General features: G+C 45.8%; 1 protein-coding gene across 3 annotated transcripts in view; it reads right to left on the bottom strand.

Annotated features, from left to right (window-relative positions):
- Window positions 1-520: 520 nt before the first annotated feature.
- Window positions 521-18,891, bottom strand: part of LOC137538102 (receptor-interacting serine/threonine-protein kinase 2-like) — a 96,828-nt gene continuing 78,457 nt past the window's right edge. For 2 of the 3 annotated variants that reach the window (XM_068260110.1, XM_068260109.1), the window contains 2 exons: window positions 6,801-6,905; window positions 522-3,823 (listed from right to left, as the gene is read on the bottom strand). In XM_068260110.1, the coding sequence (XP_068116211.1) occupies window positions 3,519-3,823; window positions 6,801-6,905 (410 nt within the window). In that variant the 3' untranslated portion in view covers window positions 522-3,518. Of the gene's footprint in view, window positions 3,824-6,800; window positions 6,906-18,891 lie in introns of all 3 variants that reach the window. The other variant, XM_068260111.1, reaches the window with a different exon arrangement.

Genomic DNA, 18,891 nt, shown 5'->3' on the forward strand with positions numbered 1-18,891 from the left:
CATCCGGCAATGACGGGTCCGTCCGATCCTCCCGCTGGGCGGACGTTCAGCCGAGAGTAGTGCGTGTGTACGCACTGTCGGCGGACTGATAAGACTGTTTCTGAACAATCCGCTCAGCCTTATCAGTCCGCCGACTGTGCGTACACACGCACTACTGTCGGCTGAATGTCCGCCCAGCGGGAGGGTCTGAAGGACCCGTCGTTGCCGGATGTAGTGCGTGTGTACGCACCTTTAGACTTGTGCTTTCTTGGCATTTCCTATCAAGAAAATGTCACTTACCACTGAATAAATTGCTGAAAATGGGAATGTCCCTAATAGTACACAAATTACTCAGTGGGCTCAGTGTTGCTTGTGACTCATGTATAAGTCGACCCCTAAACTAAAGGTTAAATAAATAGGTGCAGTAAAAATATGACACAATAAATATATATGGATGAGAAAATTGTTTATTCTTCCAAATATAATGCAATGAATGATCTATTTGTAAATTCTAAACAACATATTGTACCAGAGTAAACCTAAATATAGTTAAACAGATATAACAGTAGTATAGAGAGGGATGAATGAGATTTACATTTTTCAACATTTTACAATTGAAAAAATACCCAAGAGTTGGTGAAAAGTGCTATCAAAAGTATTTTTGGAGAGAAAAGTATTTTTAGGAGAAAAAGTGAATTGCATATGGGCCTTTGTATTTTATTTTGAGCAATATAAAAATAATTATGATCATGATCTAATTTGAAGCGTCAGGCTACAGAGATAGGAACAGCTTATAAAAAAATTACAAATACATGAAATATAATATTTAATTAAATAAAATTCCTTAGTACTGAGACTTTAGCAAAATAGTTAAATGAGATAACATTGTCGTAAAGAGAACTGAATTCCATACTGCGTTCACGAAATAATACTTTTAAAGCTCTACTAAATGCCAAAAGAGGAAAGTAAAAATCAGTAGGTCTGTGCTAACAAGGTTCTTCACTGTCCTGTAACTCTTATCACTTCCAGGCACGGGCATTTTAAGGCATAGGCATTATAGGCCACTGCCTGGAGTGCCATTGGTCCTGGGGGGCACCATGTTCTCAAACCAAGCCACATACCCCAAGCAAATCCATGCACCCACTGGTGTATGTATCTCCATCTGTCCCCTTGGGCCTCCTTCTGTCTTCTTGTACTGCCATCAGTCCCCTTGTGCCACCTCTGCCCTCGTGTGTCCCTCTGCCCCCATGCCTCCTTTTTTCTCCCTGTGTGTTTCCTTCTGTTTCCTTCTGCCACCTTCAGTCCCTCTGAGCCACCGCTGCCCCCCCCCCCCCCCCCCCCCCCACTGTGCGTCCAGAGATGGATTAAAGTGAAATGGTGCCCTAGGCAAGCCATGTTTGATGGCCACCTAGCTTCTTTGGCAAGATTTGTTGGTGGTTAGCATAAACCAGGCCCCTGGATGACCCGGCTCTGTGTACATCCCTTTGTGCTTCCCTTAGTCCCACTGTGCCTCCTTCTGTGTTTTTATTTGGCGGGGAGGGGGGCACTGGAGTGCATGCCTGGAGAAGACAAGTCTTCCGAAAGATATGATAATGACTGTTTCAGCCGACACTTGTTCCATGTGTACAGTGGCCCCCTATTGATCTTCTGTCTTGTTGGATCTTTAATGACCTCCGACGCCCAAGAAGGACTTACCACAATGTTGTTTGTGCTTCCCTCCACCCGCAGGAATCTGCTTTGTCATTCACTGATCGTTGTGCCTCTGCCCTCCTCCATAGCAACATAATGCATCACTAGTGTTAAGGCTAGTGATGTGTTTGTACATCATCAGCCCCCAAATTGTTCCCCGAGGGATTGTTTCCCAATCCCCGACAGGCGACAATTATTGCATTTGTGTAGTTAGCTTAAAGGGACACTTCACTGAAAAAAAATTGCCCAGTTACTTACCTGGGGCTTCTTTCAACCCCCAGAAGTTCTCCTGCTCTCTCAACGTCATTCCGCGCTCCTCCACTTTCCCTCTCTGTAAGCTGCCCAGCCATTGTGCATGCACGGCGATGCCAGCGCGCCTCCTCTATTGTGCACCCACAGCCAGGAGTGTTCTGTGCATGAGCAGTAGCAATTTTTGCTTACTGCACAAGCACAGAATGCTTTAAAGGAGCTGCCCGGCATGAGGCCGTGTGTCCAGTGTTCAGAGGGTGACACGGGGATCGAACAGTGCGGGATGACAGCAAGGAAGGAAAAAGCCCCAGGTTTGTAGTGCAGTGCCGAACTAGTCAGCGCAAGGCCTATTTTGGGTTATTCAGCAAGACTTTAAATACTACTTATTTCTGTAACACTAGCAAAAACAGTGGACTAATGTAACATTGCAATGAAGAGAACTATATGTATATAGGAATTTCAGTCAGGTGAGACAGCACATCACATTCATGTCAAATGTACACCATTCTTGTTGAAAATGAGGTTCTGCATCTACTGCATTTGCATGCCTTTGCTGGACAAAGAACTGGCATGGGAAGGTGGCACTGGATGTGGGGGGTGGGGGGGGGGGGGGGTGGGGGGGGGGAAGGGACTGCAAATCATGGAGTCCTCCAGTAAAACTTTGGTGGCCCCCAACTTTCACTCTCCCTTCCCCGCAGGTGATTTCCTTTACCAGGGGCCCATGTGACAGGGATCATATAACAAATGCAACCATCTTAACTCCCCTCACCCATAACAGGTTGGCTACTACAATAACTTCTCAGCAGTGGTGGACTCTGTAGAGGAAGAAAGGAAAGTGAGAAGTCTTTACAGGCCCAGCATCCCGGCAGCCCCAGCTGTTGACCGAATCCTATCAATGAACAGGGTAAAATCTGAGGAGCTTCAGCCTGTGAATAAGTCACTGCTCTTGTCCAGAAATGAGGAGCTACATTCCATATCACGATGATTCAACCTTCTTTTCCCAGAAAGGATGTCTGCAGCTGATCTGTGAATGAAGAACTGCATCCAGGTCACTTAATATTCACACACTATCATGTTCATCAATATCCTTGCCAATGTGCATTTACACTACTGAAAGCTAAGAGCGTATAAGTAATTCAACAAAGTATTCCTCCTGTCTAACTGTCACTGCTAGAACTGCTGCAAGTCTAAGCAGAGCAATTACCCTGAAACAAAAATGTCCTGCAGAATTTTACACCTATGACTCTTCAGCTGTGTAATATGTTAGTGCTTTATAAATAAAGTTTATAATAATAATAATAATAATAATAATAATATCCTGAATACAAAAAAGGGGTTTAGTTCTGGAACAAAACCTTGCAAAGCTTGTTTTCAAATCAATATTTGATTTAGTGTTTATGCAAAAATAGCTCACCAAACACAGATTTTCTTTTATCTTTGTTTGGTATATACAGTTCATTATTCAGGTATTTCTCGTTTACACCATTTTCCAGCCACACTCAATGTTTATATATACCTTGGTTATTCTGGTTCTCACCAAGAACATGGAAAAGTGCATCACATCTGTGAACATCTATGAAATGTGCATGCAATTCTTAATGTCAAACTGGTTTTATTGAGTGGAGGGGAATTATCCTTTGGGAATAAAGGATTTCTAAACCCATCTTAGCAGCCTCTTCACCCTTTTCAGACAATATGTCCAGCCATATCCGTGTTCTGCCCCTCAGAGTAGGCTCTGCATTTATGTTTTCAGAGTCATCTCGTGAAAGCACCAATCTGGATCTCATGGTGTCCATAAGATTGTTGAGAACCCCTTCTGTCATACGCTTTAGGATCTCTTCTCTGTCCCTTTTCAGAATCTCACCACAACAATAGTTCCACAAGGCAGGAGGACTAATGGGGCATTCTGTAAAAAAAAAAAAAAGAAAGCGCTGGTGACTAAACTGCAGACCAGAGTGTATTTCTCCAAACAGAAGAATTCTGTCTCTTAATATTACAAAGGCCTCAGAAGAGCACTGTGGTGTCGTTTACATTGTAGACTGTGCAACACACTATTTCTGCACATAGGGAGATTTCCTATAGTAAGCCATACCAGACAAATGGTTTATGCATTGCAGCGGCACTGCTTCATTTGGGTGCCGGGTGGTGCTGCTAGTGGTATAATACTGGTAATTTAGTGTACCAATATTTTATTATGCAGTTCCTGGCACCTATTTTAACTTGAACCCTCCCTTCTAAGTGTCTAAACTGAACCCACCCAGCTAATGCCTAACCCTAACCCACCACATAAATGCCTAAACTGACCCCCCCCCCCCCCCACACACACACACACACACACACACACCTAATGCATAACCATAGCCCCAGTCTCTAAGTTCTTAAACCTCACCTCATAACCCAGAGCCTAAACGCCTGCTAGTTGTAGCCAATCGTCTACGATTGCCTACAACCATTAATTTCTATGTAGTAGCCAAAGCAGGTCATATCGGTGCCTGGAGCTCGGCAGTGCCGGAGCTGGGTGCCATCTCCCTCCAAGTTGCTACAACTATTTAGGAGAAAAGTGATATGAAAAATGAAAAGAATATTTCAACTGGTTTCCAGCTTCTCTTTGATGCCAAAAGTGACATCAATTCTACCATTTTCTTATTTTTTCAATCTATCTCAGTGTTAATTTTCCCTCCCTACAGCCACAGCTTACTGTCACTCCCAGAGCAAACATCCCCTAGACCAGGCATGGGCAAACTTGGCCCTCCAGTTGTTGAGGAACTACAAGTCCCACAATGCATTGCAGGAGTCTGACAGCCACAGTCATGACTCAAAGGCAAATGCATTGTGGGATTTGTAGTTCCTTAACAGCTGGAGGGCCAAGTTTGCCAATGCCTGCCCTAGACAATAGTCTTATGCCTGGTAAACACAATTTTACACCTTCTCACAATCCCTCTGGCATTGCGCAGTTCCTGCAGTTAGGCAAAGGCACCCAGACCAGATAAAAGGGAAAAAAATGGGGGAAATATAGCGACTTATTTTAGAAAAATAAAAGTTTGACAAATATTTTGGGGGCCCTATTTTTTGGCAAATTTTTATTTTTGAAGGTTACACCCCCTTTAAAGTTGCATGGGGTTACATATGATGGGCTGGTGCTTCATGGATTGTGGGCATGCCTGATTTTCACCTGCATTATTATAAGCTGGCCTCTGTTGTCAGGTGTGAGGGCAGTGGGCGTGTCCATGATTTATTTTGAAAACGCACTCTTATAGCAGAAAGTACTGATAGCAAAGTGTCTTCCAATGCACCTTGACAACTCGTTTTTCAAAACAAGCACTCCTGATAAAGATGGAGGATCTTTTTCATCAGTGATCTGCTCCTGTGGGTAGTCCAGTAACCAGTAACTAATATATATATATATATATATATATATATATATATACACACACACAGTACCATTACCAGCCCATCATATTTAACCCCATGCAACTTTAAAGGGGGTGTAACCTTCAAATTAACAAGCTGACACATCATTGCATTGCAGCGGTTCTGGAGGTGTGTTTAGCTTCTAAGGGTAACAATGGTTAATTTGCATATATTCAGCAGTGATGCACTGGGAGACATCTCAAGCTCACTCCAACCTGAATTATCGCAAATTCTTTCTGTTTTAAGAAAGCAAACTTTTTGTTTTACTGTATATACATACATACAACCATTTTCATTAGCCAAACAATCAGTTGTACAACTTTTTCAATGATTTAAACTCAGTCAGTAGATATACGTCCTCTGTGACTTCATCTAAGCCACAAGTCAGTAGATCTACTGACTTGTACAGAAGCAGTGCTGTGCAGGATTGGGCTTGCTCCTGTGCACATTTCTGGCACTATCTGATGCAGCAATAATTGGTGAATGAGGATATATGTTTCCTGAGCTAATGGGATTGATTTTTACTATTAAAAATACTTTTATTTTCTCATTTCATAGTGAAAAATACACTCTGTAGCATTATTTCAGAACCAAATATCTTCACCATAAATTGTGACCGGAACAAAATCTAAGTTTTGTGATAAGCAGTAAGAATAGCCAAACAAAATTTGTGTTTTTTATCTACAGTAGCACTTTTTATTTTTTAACTGGAATTGGTAAAACTGAGAAATAATTTTTTTTTTCTTCTTCGTTTTCCCATTAAAATTCATAGAAAACAAAATTGTTCAAGGGGAAAAAATGGCATACAATGAAAGCCTAGTTTGTCTTGAAAAAAACAATATATATTTCATTTCTGTGTCCTACCTAAGTAGGGATAAAGCTATTTCTGATTAAATAAGGACATAGCTAAACTGTCAAAACTGCTCTGGTCAATAAGTGGGAAAAAAGGTCTGGATGCAAGTCAACTGTGGCAGCTGATAACAACTCCCTCAGACGATAATCCAACTCGTGTACAGTGGCACCGTCAAGCAGCTGCCACTCTGCCAGTGATGCGCCCTGGCAGATAAACTCAGCTGAGCGACAGCTGATTGCTTTGTCCTCGCACCCACTCTCTGTTTGACGTCACGTCTCTGCATCGCTCTGTAGGCCCTCTGCCCCCCACATTGAAACAGACGCATAGTAAGTCTACAAGTTGACTTTGGGTCTGTACAGACTCGTCCCAGGGATCTAGACCTGATATAACCAAAGGCTTTAATGTTTATTAGCATATATCTTCTGATGTGTGAGGAGTGTTGTCTAGGTGACAGGTTGAGAGTGACCCTGGAAACCTGTCTTTTTTTAAAGTCCTCTGGTCTTTTGAATTTTTTTCACCTTGAAAGACCCCATATTTGTAGGTCATTGTCTGTTTCCCTGGGCATGTGGTACACAATTTACAATGTTTAGGCTGCTTTCTTGGAAACCTCAGACCTTACCTCGTGGCACCCCTTGTGTCCAGCTGGGTTCATTGTTCCAGGCTGCCACTTGACGAGGTCTCATCAATTGCACATGATTAGTAGGACTTGTAGCTGGCAAGCTCACTGAGAGAAATGAGGTAAAAGAACAGTCAAATCATGTGGAAATATATTATTATTTTTTTTAGATTGTGGTGAAAATATTTAAAGCACCTACAACAGATTGGTCAAGGGTTTTATGCTGGTATTTAAAGTCTTTATTCAAAATGTAAGGTCATGTGCTGTGTTGTACCCATGATTTTGAAGGTGCAAAGTCCATTTAATATACTGATATACTGTAAATGTTACAGGTTCGGACCAGAAAACATGCTAAGATTTAGTTTTCAAATCTTACTGAAGATGTAATGGATTTGTCCCATTGATGATAGTAAAACAGTAACCGCGGCAGGGTGAAGCTCTTTGCACAAAGTAGAACAGCAACACAGTGTCACTCTGCCAAGGTCAAAGCTTTACAATGTCCACTGGTAGTCCAGGAACCACCAACATCATGGAGGTCAATTTGACCTCAGCCATCTCCAGCTCTGCAGTCACCAGTCCACCTAACTTGATTCTGGAATACAGGGATATTTTAAAGAGAACTCAAGCCAAAGCTCGGGTTCAGAAACACTAAGGAGATCTGGATCCTTATGAGGCTTTTTATGGCATTATCTGGTCCCCTTGCCACTCATGGAACTTCCAGTTGAAGTGGACCCTCCAAACATTGCTGACAAGGGTTTGTTGGTAACCTGATCAGGGCCATGCTCCTCTTCTGGCATGAGAGTGGCCGCGATACAGCACCGCCTGGCCTGGGCAGTAGATCAGAGCCACTCATGCATGAATGGCTCCGGCTTACGGGGCAGGCACGGCCATACAAGTCCAGGCGCAGTACGGCTGCACTCATGCTTCACAAGGAGCGTGGTTCTGATCAGGGCTTGTCGGTAATATTTGAGGGGTCCGCAAGTGGAAACCAGGGATCCCATACTCATGTCCTTGCAGTGTAAATTCTCACCTATTCCGCTGGCCCATCACCCCTGTATCCGCCATTACCATGAGCACCGCCACGTGTTGAATCGTGCACCATGGGGCGTGTGTGACATTACACACACTCGTCTGGTGCCACACAGGGTTGACGGTGCAGGAGGGCGAGAATTTACACTGCACAAAGGCACCAGGAGGGACATTTTACACTTCAGGTTATTGCGTACCTCTTTCATCACAATATTGCATGCCGTTTTTGCCATGCACACAATTGACCATGTCGGACCAAGATTTTCCAGCATGTTTAAGTGATACATTCGACCAGTTTCATCCCAAAATCGATTGAATCATCGATCAGGCATGCTTGTTGAGGCACCGATTTTCATTTGATTCGATAAAAAGGACAAAATTGGTGCATTGCGTTTTTCGCACATGCCTCCAATGTTGTAATGCCTTCCGTGCATCAAACCTGCTCTCTTGTCCTCCACATAGCAGCCAATTACTAGGCAATGAGGCAATGAGTGAGTACAGCCTGGTTACTGCAGGATTATAGAGAGGTAAGTACTTTTTATTACCCAAAGTACATACATAAAATAAATAGAAGTGTCCCTATATGAACTTGAAGAGAGCACTTTACATTTGCATAGTAGCATGTGTTAAAGAGACTCTGTAACAAAATTTTCAGCCTTAGTTCTTTTATCCTATAAGTTCCTTTGCCTGTTCTAATGTGCTCTGGCTTACTGCAGCCTTTCCTAATTGCACAGTAGCTGTGTTATCTCTGTTATATGATCTAATCTTCTCTCTTCTGTCGGCAGAGGCTGGAATGTGTGGAATGTGCTGCACTGCTTGTCATTGGCAGAAGCTATACACACCCCCTCCAGGCCCCCTGCAGGCTCTGTATGACTCACACACTCTGCTTATGTGAGCCCATAACAAGCTGGTTAGTTTGTTTGTAAACACTGCCTAAAACTGGCAATTAGAAGCCAGGTTTGCAGCAGAGAGTGGCAGAAACAGCACAGAGGGGCCCAGGAGAACATAATGAATAGAATGGTATGCTTTTTGCTGTAAAAATTTTAGAGTACAGATTCTCTTTAAGTTGCATGGTACTTTGCATATTGCAATTGAGAAAGACTTGTTAACTCTGTGTGTGAGGTATGTCAATCCTGCTTAAAATGCCACAACTTTTTATTTTCAGTAAGTAAACAACAACTGTTTGCAAAATGTTTGGGTTGGTTTAGATAGCATGAAGTTATTTCCATTAGTGATTACCTTCTGAAGGGGAAATTTAAGTGCCCATAGAACACTACGGTCCTGTAAGAGGCAGCATGGAAAGAAATAGCTACAGTGTTTTTATGAGGAACATAGCTGCAGTGTACAGCCTTTAATTGGCTAACGTAAGGCCCCATTCATAGATATTAAATTTTGTATGCGATTAGCAACATCTCTTTTTCCGCACACCTAATATATTTCATTGTAAATCTCGTTTTTTGGTGCATTTGTGTGGTTTGCATTTTGTGATTTTCTAACATAGTTAAATCTCTCCCCATTGCAATGTGCAAATTGCGTTTGTTTAACCACTTCGCGTCCCTGGGGTTTTCCCCCTAAAAAACCAGAACAATTTTCTACATTTCACACTCCTCCCATTCATTAGCCAATAACGTAATCACTACTTGTCACACATAAATGATCTATACCTTGTTTTTTTCGCCACCAATTAGGCTTTCTTTGGGTGGTACTTTTTGCTAAGAATTATTTAATTTTGTATGAATTTTAAAAGTAATAAGGGGGGAAAAAATGAAAAAAGTAATTATTTCTCAGTTTTCAGCCATTATATTTTAAAAATAATAAGTACTACTGTAGATTAAACCCACACATTTGATTTGCTCATTTGTCCTGGTTATTACAGTGTTTAAAGTACGATCCTAGTACAATGCATGGCGACAATATATTATTTGGATTTTTCTTTAATTGATATGGGACTTTTTAATCCTCCACCCCCCTAGTTAGCCAGATGTGCTCCTTTATACCCCCCCTCCCCCATAGTTGGCCACATGTGCCTCTGTAACCCCCCTACCCCACCCCACTTCAGTAAGCCGGACGTGCCTGCACGCCTGCTGTGCTCATTAAATGACAGCAACTTATATTTACGTCGGGTGGCTTTCAGGAGCCACTTGCAATGACGTGAATATACGTATGGAGGATGTAATCTGGATAAAGAGACTATGTTCAAAATGTTCAGCCTTATTTCTTCTATTCTATAAGTTCCTATACCTGTTCTAATGTGGTCTGGATTACTGCAGCCTTTTCTAGTTGCACTGTCTCTGAAATAGATCGAATCTTCTTTTCTTGTCAAGCATTGTCGGGACAAAGAGGAATGCACTGTCTCTGCTGTGATAGGGAGAAGTTATGCACGCCCCCTGCAGGCTCTCCTGTGTGTGTATGAGTCACAGGCAATGTCTCTGCAAGGCTCCTGGAGCTGAGACATTTCAAACAGCTGTGAGTGCAGAGAGATCAGTGCAGAGCTCAGACAAGCAGATAAGGCAACACATGGGAGTAACATTCCATTAATCAAGTCACATTTGAGAGGAGCTTCTGCAAACAGTCACCTGCTCTGATGATGTATTTCCTGTTTGGCGGCCATCTTCATTGTTTACAAAAACAATGAATAAAACAGTGATTTTATGACCAGGAAAGCAGCGGGAGCATAAAAAATGACACGGAGGGGGCTAGGAGAAGACAACAAACAGGCTGGTACATTTATTTATGTAAGATTTTCACAGTACAGATTCTCTTTAAGTTAATGAAATGCAAAAAAACTAAATTTTGTTTGAAAAATTGCATGCAAATTTGAACTTTAATAGATAAATTTTCATATAGATGAAGTCAATTGGTATGAATGAAAAAATTGCAATAAGAAAATCTGCATACAGTCACACAACACATGCAGAAAAGAAAAAAAATACCAGAAAAATTGGAGATTGCAAGCAGATTTTTTCTTTCATAATTGGGCAAAATTGAACACGTGTGTGATACATTGGCCATATTTTTTTAAATGTTACAATCAATCAATCAGAAAAATTGATTGTTCTTCTTGAATAATAATAAAAAAAAAGATAAAAAAATTGTATTGTGCGTGGCCACCTTTGGACAAATCAGTACAGTGGGATGCGAAAGTTTGGGCAACCTTGTTAATTGTCATGATTTTCCTATATAAATCGTTGGTTGTTACGATAAAAAATGTCAGTTAAATATATCATATAGGAGACACATACAGTGATATTTGAGAAGTGAAATGAAGTTTATTGGATTTACAGAAAGTCCGTAATAATTGTTTAAATAAAATTGGGCAGGTGCATAAATTGTCATTTTATTGGAACTCAAATTGGCTTGGTAAGCTCAGTGACCGCTGACCTACATACACAGGTGAATCTAATTATGAGAAATAGCATTTAAGGGGGTCAATTGCAAAGTATGTAACAAAAACAGACATTTTGTACTTTGCCTAAAATGGTCAGGCATTCTATAGAATGCCTGAATTTCGTAATTTGCCTGTAACACGCACCACCAGGGGGATGGTTAGGGTTAGGCATCACCAGGGGGATGGTTAGGTTTAGGCACCACCAGGTGGGTGGTTAGTGTTAAGGCTAGTACACACAAGCAATTTTGATTGGCCAATGATTGGTCAATTTTACCACCTCCATGTAGTATGAGGGCCAAACAGATTTTCAATTCTATGCAGATTATATAGGTAAATGGTCATACTACATGGAGGTGGTAAAATTGACCAATGATTGGCCAATCAAAATTGCTAGTGTGTACTAGGCTTTAGGCACCACGAGGGGAGATTTAGGGTTAGGCACCACCAGGGAGGTGTTAGGGTTAGACACCACCAGGGGGGTGCTTAGGGTTAGACACCACCAGGGGGGTGCTTAGGGTTAGGCACCACCAGGGGGGTGTTTAGGGTTAGGCACCACCAGGGGGGTTTTAGGGTTAGGATCCACCAGGGGGGTGGTTAGAGTTAGGCACCACCAGGGGGGTGGTCAGGGTTAGGCACCACCGGGGGGTCTAGGGGTTAGAGATAGGTACAGGGAGGGTTTTGTGTGAGAGTAGGGTTAGGTATAGTTACAGTACAATATTTGTAATATATTACATTTATTAAATTATGTATATTTACACATGGGGGGGGGGGGTCTAGAGGTTAGGTATAGGGATAGGGAGAGATCTGTGTGAGCCTACAGTTAGGTATAATTGCAGTAAAATACCTGTAAAATCTACCATTGTATTACTATGCTTAATACAAGTGTAAATATCGTTTTATGTTAGACGCTATTTGACATTTCATTTCCGAATTCGTTTTTGTTATAGACGGTATTTTGCCGTTTCATTTCCGTTTATTCAACCTATTTAGCACTAGATTTTCGTTTATTAGAGTTGGGCCGAACCTCCGATTTTAGGTTCGCGAACCTGGTTCGCGAACTTCCGCGGAAGGTTCGGTTCGCGTTAAAGTTCGCGAACCGCAATAGACTTCAATGGGGATGCGAACTTTGAAAAAAAAAAATAATTATGCTGGCCACAAAAGTGATGGAAAAGATGTTTCAAGGGGTCTAACACCTGGAGGGGGGCATGGCGGAGTGGGATACATGCCAAAAGTCCCGGGGAAAAATCTGGATTTGACGCAAAGCAGCGTTTTGAGGGCAGAAATCACATTGAATGCTAAATGACAGGCCTAAAGTGCTTTCAAACATCTTGCATGTGTATACATCAATCAGGTAGTGTAATTAAGGTACTGCTTCACACTGACACACCAAACTCACCGTGTAACGCACCGCAAACAGCTGTTTGTGTAGTGACGGCCGTGCTGGACTGGTGCGCACCATGGCGAGAGTGCAGGTTTTGGTGGCTTTACAGCCCATATGGTCGCCTGGCTGATGTAGCTGAATGACAGAACAGTGACTGTCCAGCTGATCAAATTTGGTCTGACCACAATGAGGCAACGACCTTATTATCGTGGGTGTGCCCCCCGAGACACTCATCTAGGCGCCGGTCATTGCTTCATTGTGATACGCAAGCCCCTTCACCACGGCAAGGTAATGATCACGAAGGGGAATGGGCGCATGTACATGCCTTTTCTTTTGTTGTTGCAGCTGCCCGCAGTGCAGCCAGAAAAATTAGGCAGTCATGTACACGCACCAGAAAAATTATTACAGTGGCCGCTGCTAGCAGCGGCCTAAAAAATTCAGCAATCCGCCTGGAGTCCCGGACCCTGTTGGTGGTGGCGGAGAAGGTAGTCAAGCGGCCTGCAGGCAGACATGCTGTGTGGAGGGACTGGGAGCGACTTAGTCTTCTTGGGGCAGGCCAGGCAGCCAGTCACACGGCGTGCAGGCAGAGATGCTGTGTGTGCGGGGACTGACTTAGTCTTGGGGCGGGCAGCAGCCCTCCGGGATCCATGCCTCATTCATTTTGATAAAGGTGAGGTACTTAACACTTTTGTGACTTAGGCGACTTCTCTTCTCTGTGACAATGCCTCCAGCTGCGCTGAAGGTCCTTTCTGACAGGACGCTTGCGGCAGGGCAGGAGAGAAGTTGGATGGCAAATTGGGACAGCTCTGGCCACAGGTCAAGCCTGCGCACCCAGTAGTTCAAGGGTTCCTCATCGCTGTTCACAGCAGTGTCTACATCCACACTTAAGGCCAGGTAGTCGGCTACCTGCCGTTCCAGGCGTTGGTGGAGGGTGGATCCGGAAGGGCTACGGCGAGGCGTTGGACTAAAGAACGTCCGCATGTCCGACATCACCATGAGATCGCTGGAGCGTCCTGTCTTTGACTGCGTGGACACGGGAGGAGGATTAGTGGCAGTGGTACCCTGCTGGCGTTGTGCCGTCACATCACCCTTAAAGGCATTGTAAAGCATAGTTGACAGCTGGTTCTGCATGTGCTGCATCCTTTCCACCTTCCGGTGAGTTGGTAACAGGTCCGCCACTTTGTGCCTGTACCGAGGGTCTAGTAGTGTGGCCACCCAGTACAGGTCATTCCCCTTGAGGTTTTTTATACGGGGGTCCCTCAACAGGCAGGACAGCATAAAAGACGACATCTGCACAAAGTCGGATCCAGTACCCTCCATCTCCTCTTGCTCTTCCTCAGTGACGTCAGGTAAGTCAACCTCCTCCCCCCAGCCGCGAACAATACCACGGGAAGGTTGAGCAGCACAAGCCCCTTGCGATGCCTGCTGAGGTTGTTCTCCTGCCGCTGTCCCCTCCTCCTCCTCCTCCTCCTCCTCCCCCAAAGAAACACCTTGCTCATCATCCTCTGAGTCTGACTCGTCTTCTGCACACGACTTCTCTTCTTCCTCCTCCTCCCCCCTCTGTGCTGCCGCAGGTGTTGAGGAAACAGCTGGGTCTGATGAAAATTGGTCCCATGCCTGTTCCTGCCGTAACGGTTCCTGGTCACGCTCATTCACAGCTTCATCCGCCACTCTACGCACAGCACGCTCCAAGAAGTAAGCGTAGGGAATTAAGTCGCTGATGGTGCCCTCACTGCGGCTCACCAGGTTGGTCACCTCCTCAAACGGCCGCATGAGCCTGCATGCATTTTTCATCAGTGTCCAGTTGTCGGGCCAGAACATCCCCATCTTCCCAGACTGTTTCATTCTACTGTAGTTGTAGAGGTAGTGGGTCACGGCTTTCTTCTGTTCTAGCAGGCGGGAGAACATGAGCAGGGTCGAGTTCCAGCGAGTCGGGCTATCGCAAATGAGGCGTCTCACCGGCATGTTGTTTTTGCGCTGAATTTCCGCAAAGCGTGCCATGGCTGTGTAAGACCGCCTCAAATGCCCACAGAACTTCCTGGCCTGCTTCAGGACATTCGCTAAGCCAGGGTACTTTGCCACAAATCTTTGAACCACTAGATTCATGACATGTGCCATGCAGGGTATGTGTGTCAGCTTTCCCATATGCAAAGCGGCAAGCAGATTGCTGCCGTTGTCGCACACCACGTTGCCTATCTCCAGGTGGTGCGGGGTCAGCCACTCATCCACCTGTTTCTTAAGAGCAGCCAGGAGAGCTGCTCCAGTGTGACTCTCCGCTTTGAGACAAGACATGTCTAAGATGGCGTGACACCGTCTTACCTGGCATGCAGCATAGGCCCTGCGGAGCTGGGGCTGTGTAGCTGGAGAGGAGAACTGCCACTCAGCCAAGGAGGAGGAGGACAGCGAAGAGCATGTAGCAGGAGGAGAGGAGGTGGCAGGAGGCCTGCCTGCAAGCCGTGGAGGTGTCACAATTTGGTCCGCTGCGCCCTGCTTGCCATCGTTCACCACCAGGTTCACCCAATGGGCTGTGTAGGTAATGTAGCGGCCCTGCCCGTGCTTGGCAGACCAGGCATCCGTGGTCAGGTGTACCCTTGACCCAACGCTCTTCGCAAGAGATGACACCACTTGCCTCTCAACTTCACGGTGCAGTTGGGGTATGGCCTTTCTCGAAAAATAAGTGCGGCCTGGCATCTTCCACTGCGGTGTTCCGATGGCCACAAATTTACGGAAGGCCTCAGAGTCCACCAGCCGGTATGGTAACAGCTGCCGAGCTAACAGTTCCGCCACGCCAGCTGTCAGACGCCGGGCAAGGGGGTGACTGGCCGAAATTGGCTTCTTCCGCTCAAACATTTCCTTCACGGACACCTGACTGCTGCTGTGGGCAGAGGAGCAGGAACCGCTCAAGGGCAGAGGCGGAGTGGAGAAGGGTGCCTGTGAAGGTGGAAGGGAGAAAGCGGCAGAAGCAGATAATGCACCTGATGGAGGAGGAAGAGGAGAAGGAGGGTGGCTTTGCTTTTGTGTGCTGCTGCTGCTTTTGCTCAAGTGGCCATCCCATTGCTGTTTGTGCCTTTTCTCCAGGTGCCTTCGTAAGGCACTTGTCCCTACGTGAGTGTTGGCCTTTCCACGGCTCAATTTTTGTTGGCAGAGCGAACAGATGGCTTTGGTCCGATCTGAGGCACACACATTAAAAAATTTCCACACCGCTGAGCCACCCTGGGATGTGGGCACTATGGGGACCTCAGCAGCTGATGCTGAAGGGCAAGTTGGCTGGCTGTACATAGGTGGCGATACATGGTGCCGGACTCTGCCACCAGCTGTTTCTGACGAAGAGCTGCCCCAGCTTCTTTCAGCAACTTCTCTCCTCCTACTACTCTCTGACTCCCCCTCTGAACTGTCCCCCTCTTCATCTCCTCTATTGGGAACATACAGAGGATCCCTATTACCGTCATCATCGTAGTCATCCTGCCCAGCTTCGCTTGCCTCAGACAAATCCAAACTTGCACCATCAGTAGGTCCTTCATCCTCCTGACACGTTACATCCATAGTGTTGCCGCGTAACTCAGACATATGAGCTGGTGAAAATTCATCTGGCTGTAACAACAATGGCTGTGCATCAGTGATTTCACCACTAAATAATTCTTGCGAAGTGTCAAATGCAGCGGAAGTGGTGCTAGTAGTAGCGCTGGTGGCTGAGCAAGATGAGGTGTTCTGTGTCGCTAAATACTCAACCACGTCCTGACAATCTTGGGAGGTGATGGGACGTGCCTTCTTCCGAGCACTGTACTGTGGGCCAGGTCCACACGAAATTACATTTACACGACCTCGCGCAGACCTGCCGGGTGGCCTTCCTCTGGCTCTGGCACTACCTCTTCCTCTACCTGTTTTGTCCATATCGGGTATGCACGGAGTGGTATATCACACTGCGTGCACTCACGTAGGTAGGTGGGTTCACTTAATGCACAGGTATGCGCACTGATGCGGTGGGTTCACTGAACAGAACAGGTATACAGTGGCGGGTTCACAGAACAGGTATGCAGTGGCAGGTTCGCTGAACACAACAGGTATGCAGTGGCAGGTTCACTGAACACAACAGGTATGCAGTGGCGGGTTCACTGAACAGGTATACAGTGGCGGGTCCACTGAACAGAACAGGTATGCAGTGGCGGGTTCACTAAACAGAACAGGTATACAGTGGCGGGTTCACAGAACAGGTATGCAGTGGCAGGTTCACTGAACACAACAGGTATGCAGTGGCGGGTTCACTGAACAGGTATACAGTGGCGGGTCCACTGAACAGAACAGGTATGCAGTGGCGGGTCCACTGAACAGAACAGGTATGCAGTGGCGGGTTCACTAAACAGAACAGGTATACAGTGGCGGGTTCACAGAACAGGTATGCAGTGGCAGGTTCACTGAACACAACAGGTATGCAGTGGCGGGTTCACTGAACAGGTATACAGTGGCGGGTTCACTAAACAGAACAGGTATACAGTGGCGGGTTCACAGAACAGGTATGCAGTGGCAGGTTCACTGAACACAACAGGTATGCAGTAGCGGGGTCACTAAACAAGTATACAGTGGCGGGTCCACTGAACAGAACAGGTATGCAGTGGCGGGTTCACTGAACACAACAGGTATGCAGTGGTGGGTTCACTGAACAGGTATGCAGTGGTGGGTTCACTGAACAGGTATGCAGTGGTGGGTTCACAGAACAGGTATGCAGTGGTGGGTTCACAGCACAGGTATGCAGTGGTGGGTTCACTGAACAGGTATACAGTGGCGGGTCCACTGAACAGAACAGGTATGCAGTGGCGGGTTCACTGAACAGGTATGCAGTGGTGGGTTCACAGAACAGGTATGCAGTGGTGGGTTCACAGCACAGGTATGCAGTGGTGGGTTCAATGAACAGGTATACAGTGGCGGGTCCACTGAACAGAACAGGTATACAGTGGCAGGTTCACTGAACAGGTATGCAGTGGTGGGTTCACAGCACAGGTATGCAGTGGTGGTTTCACAGAACAGGTATGCAGTGGTGGGTTCACAGCACAGGTATGCAGTGGTGGGTTCAATGAACAGGTATACAGTGGCGGGTCCACTGAACAGAACAGGTATGCAGTGGCAGGTTCACTGAACAGGTATGCAGTGGTGGGTTCACAGCACAGGTATGCAGTGGTGGGTTCACAGAACAGGTATGCAGTGGTGGGTTCACAGCACAGGTATGCAGTGGTGGGTTCAATGAACAGGTATACAGTGGCGGGTCCACTGAACAGAACAGGTATGCAGTGGCAGGTTCACTGAACAGGTATGCAGTGGTGGGTTCACAGCACAGGTATGCAGTGGTGGGTTCACTGAACAGGTATGCAGTGGTGGGTTCACAGCACAGGTATGCAGTGGTGGGTTCACAGCACAGGTATGCAGTGGTGGGTTCACAGCACAGGTATGCAGTGGTGGGTTCACAGCACAGGTATGCAGTGGTGGGTTCACAGCACAGGATTGCAGTGGTGGGTTCACAGAACAGGTATGCAGCCAGACAGGAACAAGTTAAGCCTAACTAATCTTTCCCTGAGAGACAGTCTGCAGCAGCTCGCCCTACTCTCACTAACGCAGGCAGCACACGAGTGACCGTAATGGCCGCCGCTGCCTGCCTTATATAAGGGGGGGTGGGGCTCCAGGGGCTAGTGTAGCCTAATTGGCTACACTGGGCCTGCTGACTGTGATGTAGAGGGTCAAAGTTGACCCTCCATGTGCATTATGGGGCGAACCGAACTTCCGCAAAGGTTCGCCTGCGGGTCGCGAACGCGAACCATTGAAGTTCGCATGGAACCGTTCGCAGGCGAACCGTTCGGCCCAACTCTATCGTTTATAAGCTATAAACGAAAAATATTGTTTTACATTACAACTTATAATTTTGGCTATATCCCGCGCCCTTTTTTCCAGACGCCCTTTTTTGATGCACGCCTTCCAGGCAACTGGTATTGCTTAAAAGGAAATAAATATCGTAGCCTCCATATCCATCTCACTACAGTTGTCCTTTAAGAAAATGGAGGACATTGAGCACATAGTATTAATTACTGCTTTGTGGACTTGTTTTTAAACAGTGAAGCTTTCTTCAGGGGTGCCTCTAGTCATTTTGTCACTCCAGGCGAGAAAACCTGTGGCGCCCCCCCCCCCCCAAGCCCCTCCCCCCCAGGAAAATAATCATAATGCAGCATCGTTTCACCAGAAAATAATCATAATGCGGCAGTGTTTCGTCAGAAAATAATAGTAATTATCGTAATTCAGAATCGTAATTCACC

This window comes from Hyperolius riggenbachi, chromosome 11 (genome assembly GCF_040937935.1).
Source record: "Hyperolius riggenbachi isolate aHypRig1 chromosome 11, aHypRig1.pri, whole genome shotgun sequence".
Taxonomy (NCBI): Eukaryota; Metazoa; Chordata; class Amphibia; order Anura; family Hyperoliidae; genus Hyperolius; species Hyperolius riggenbachi.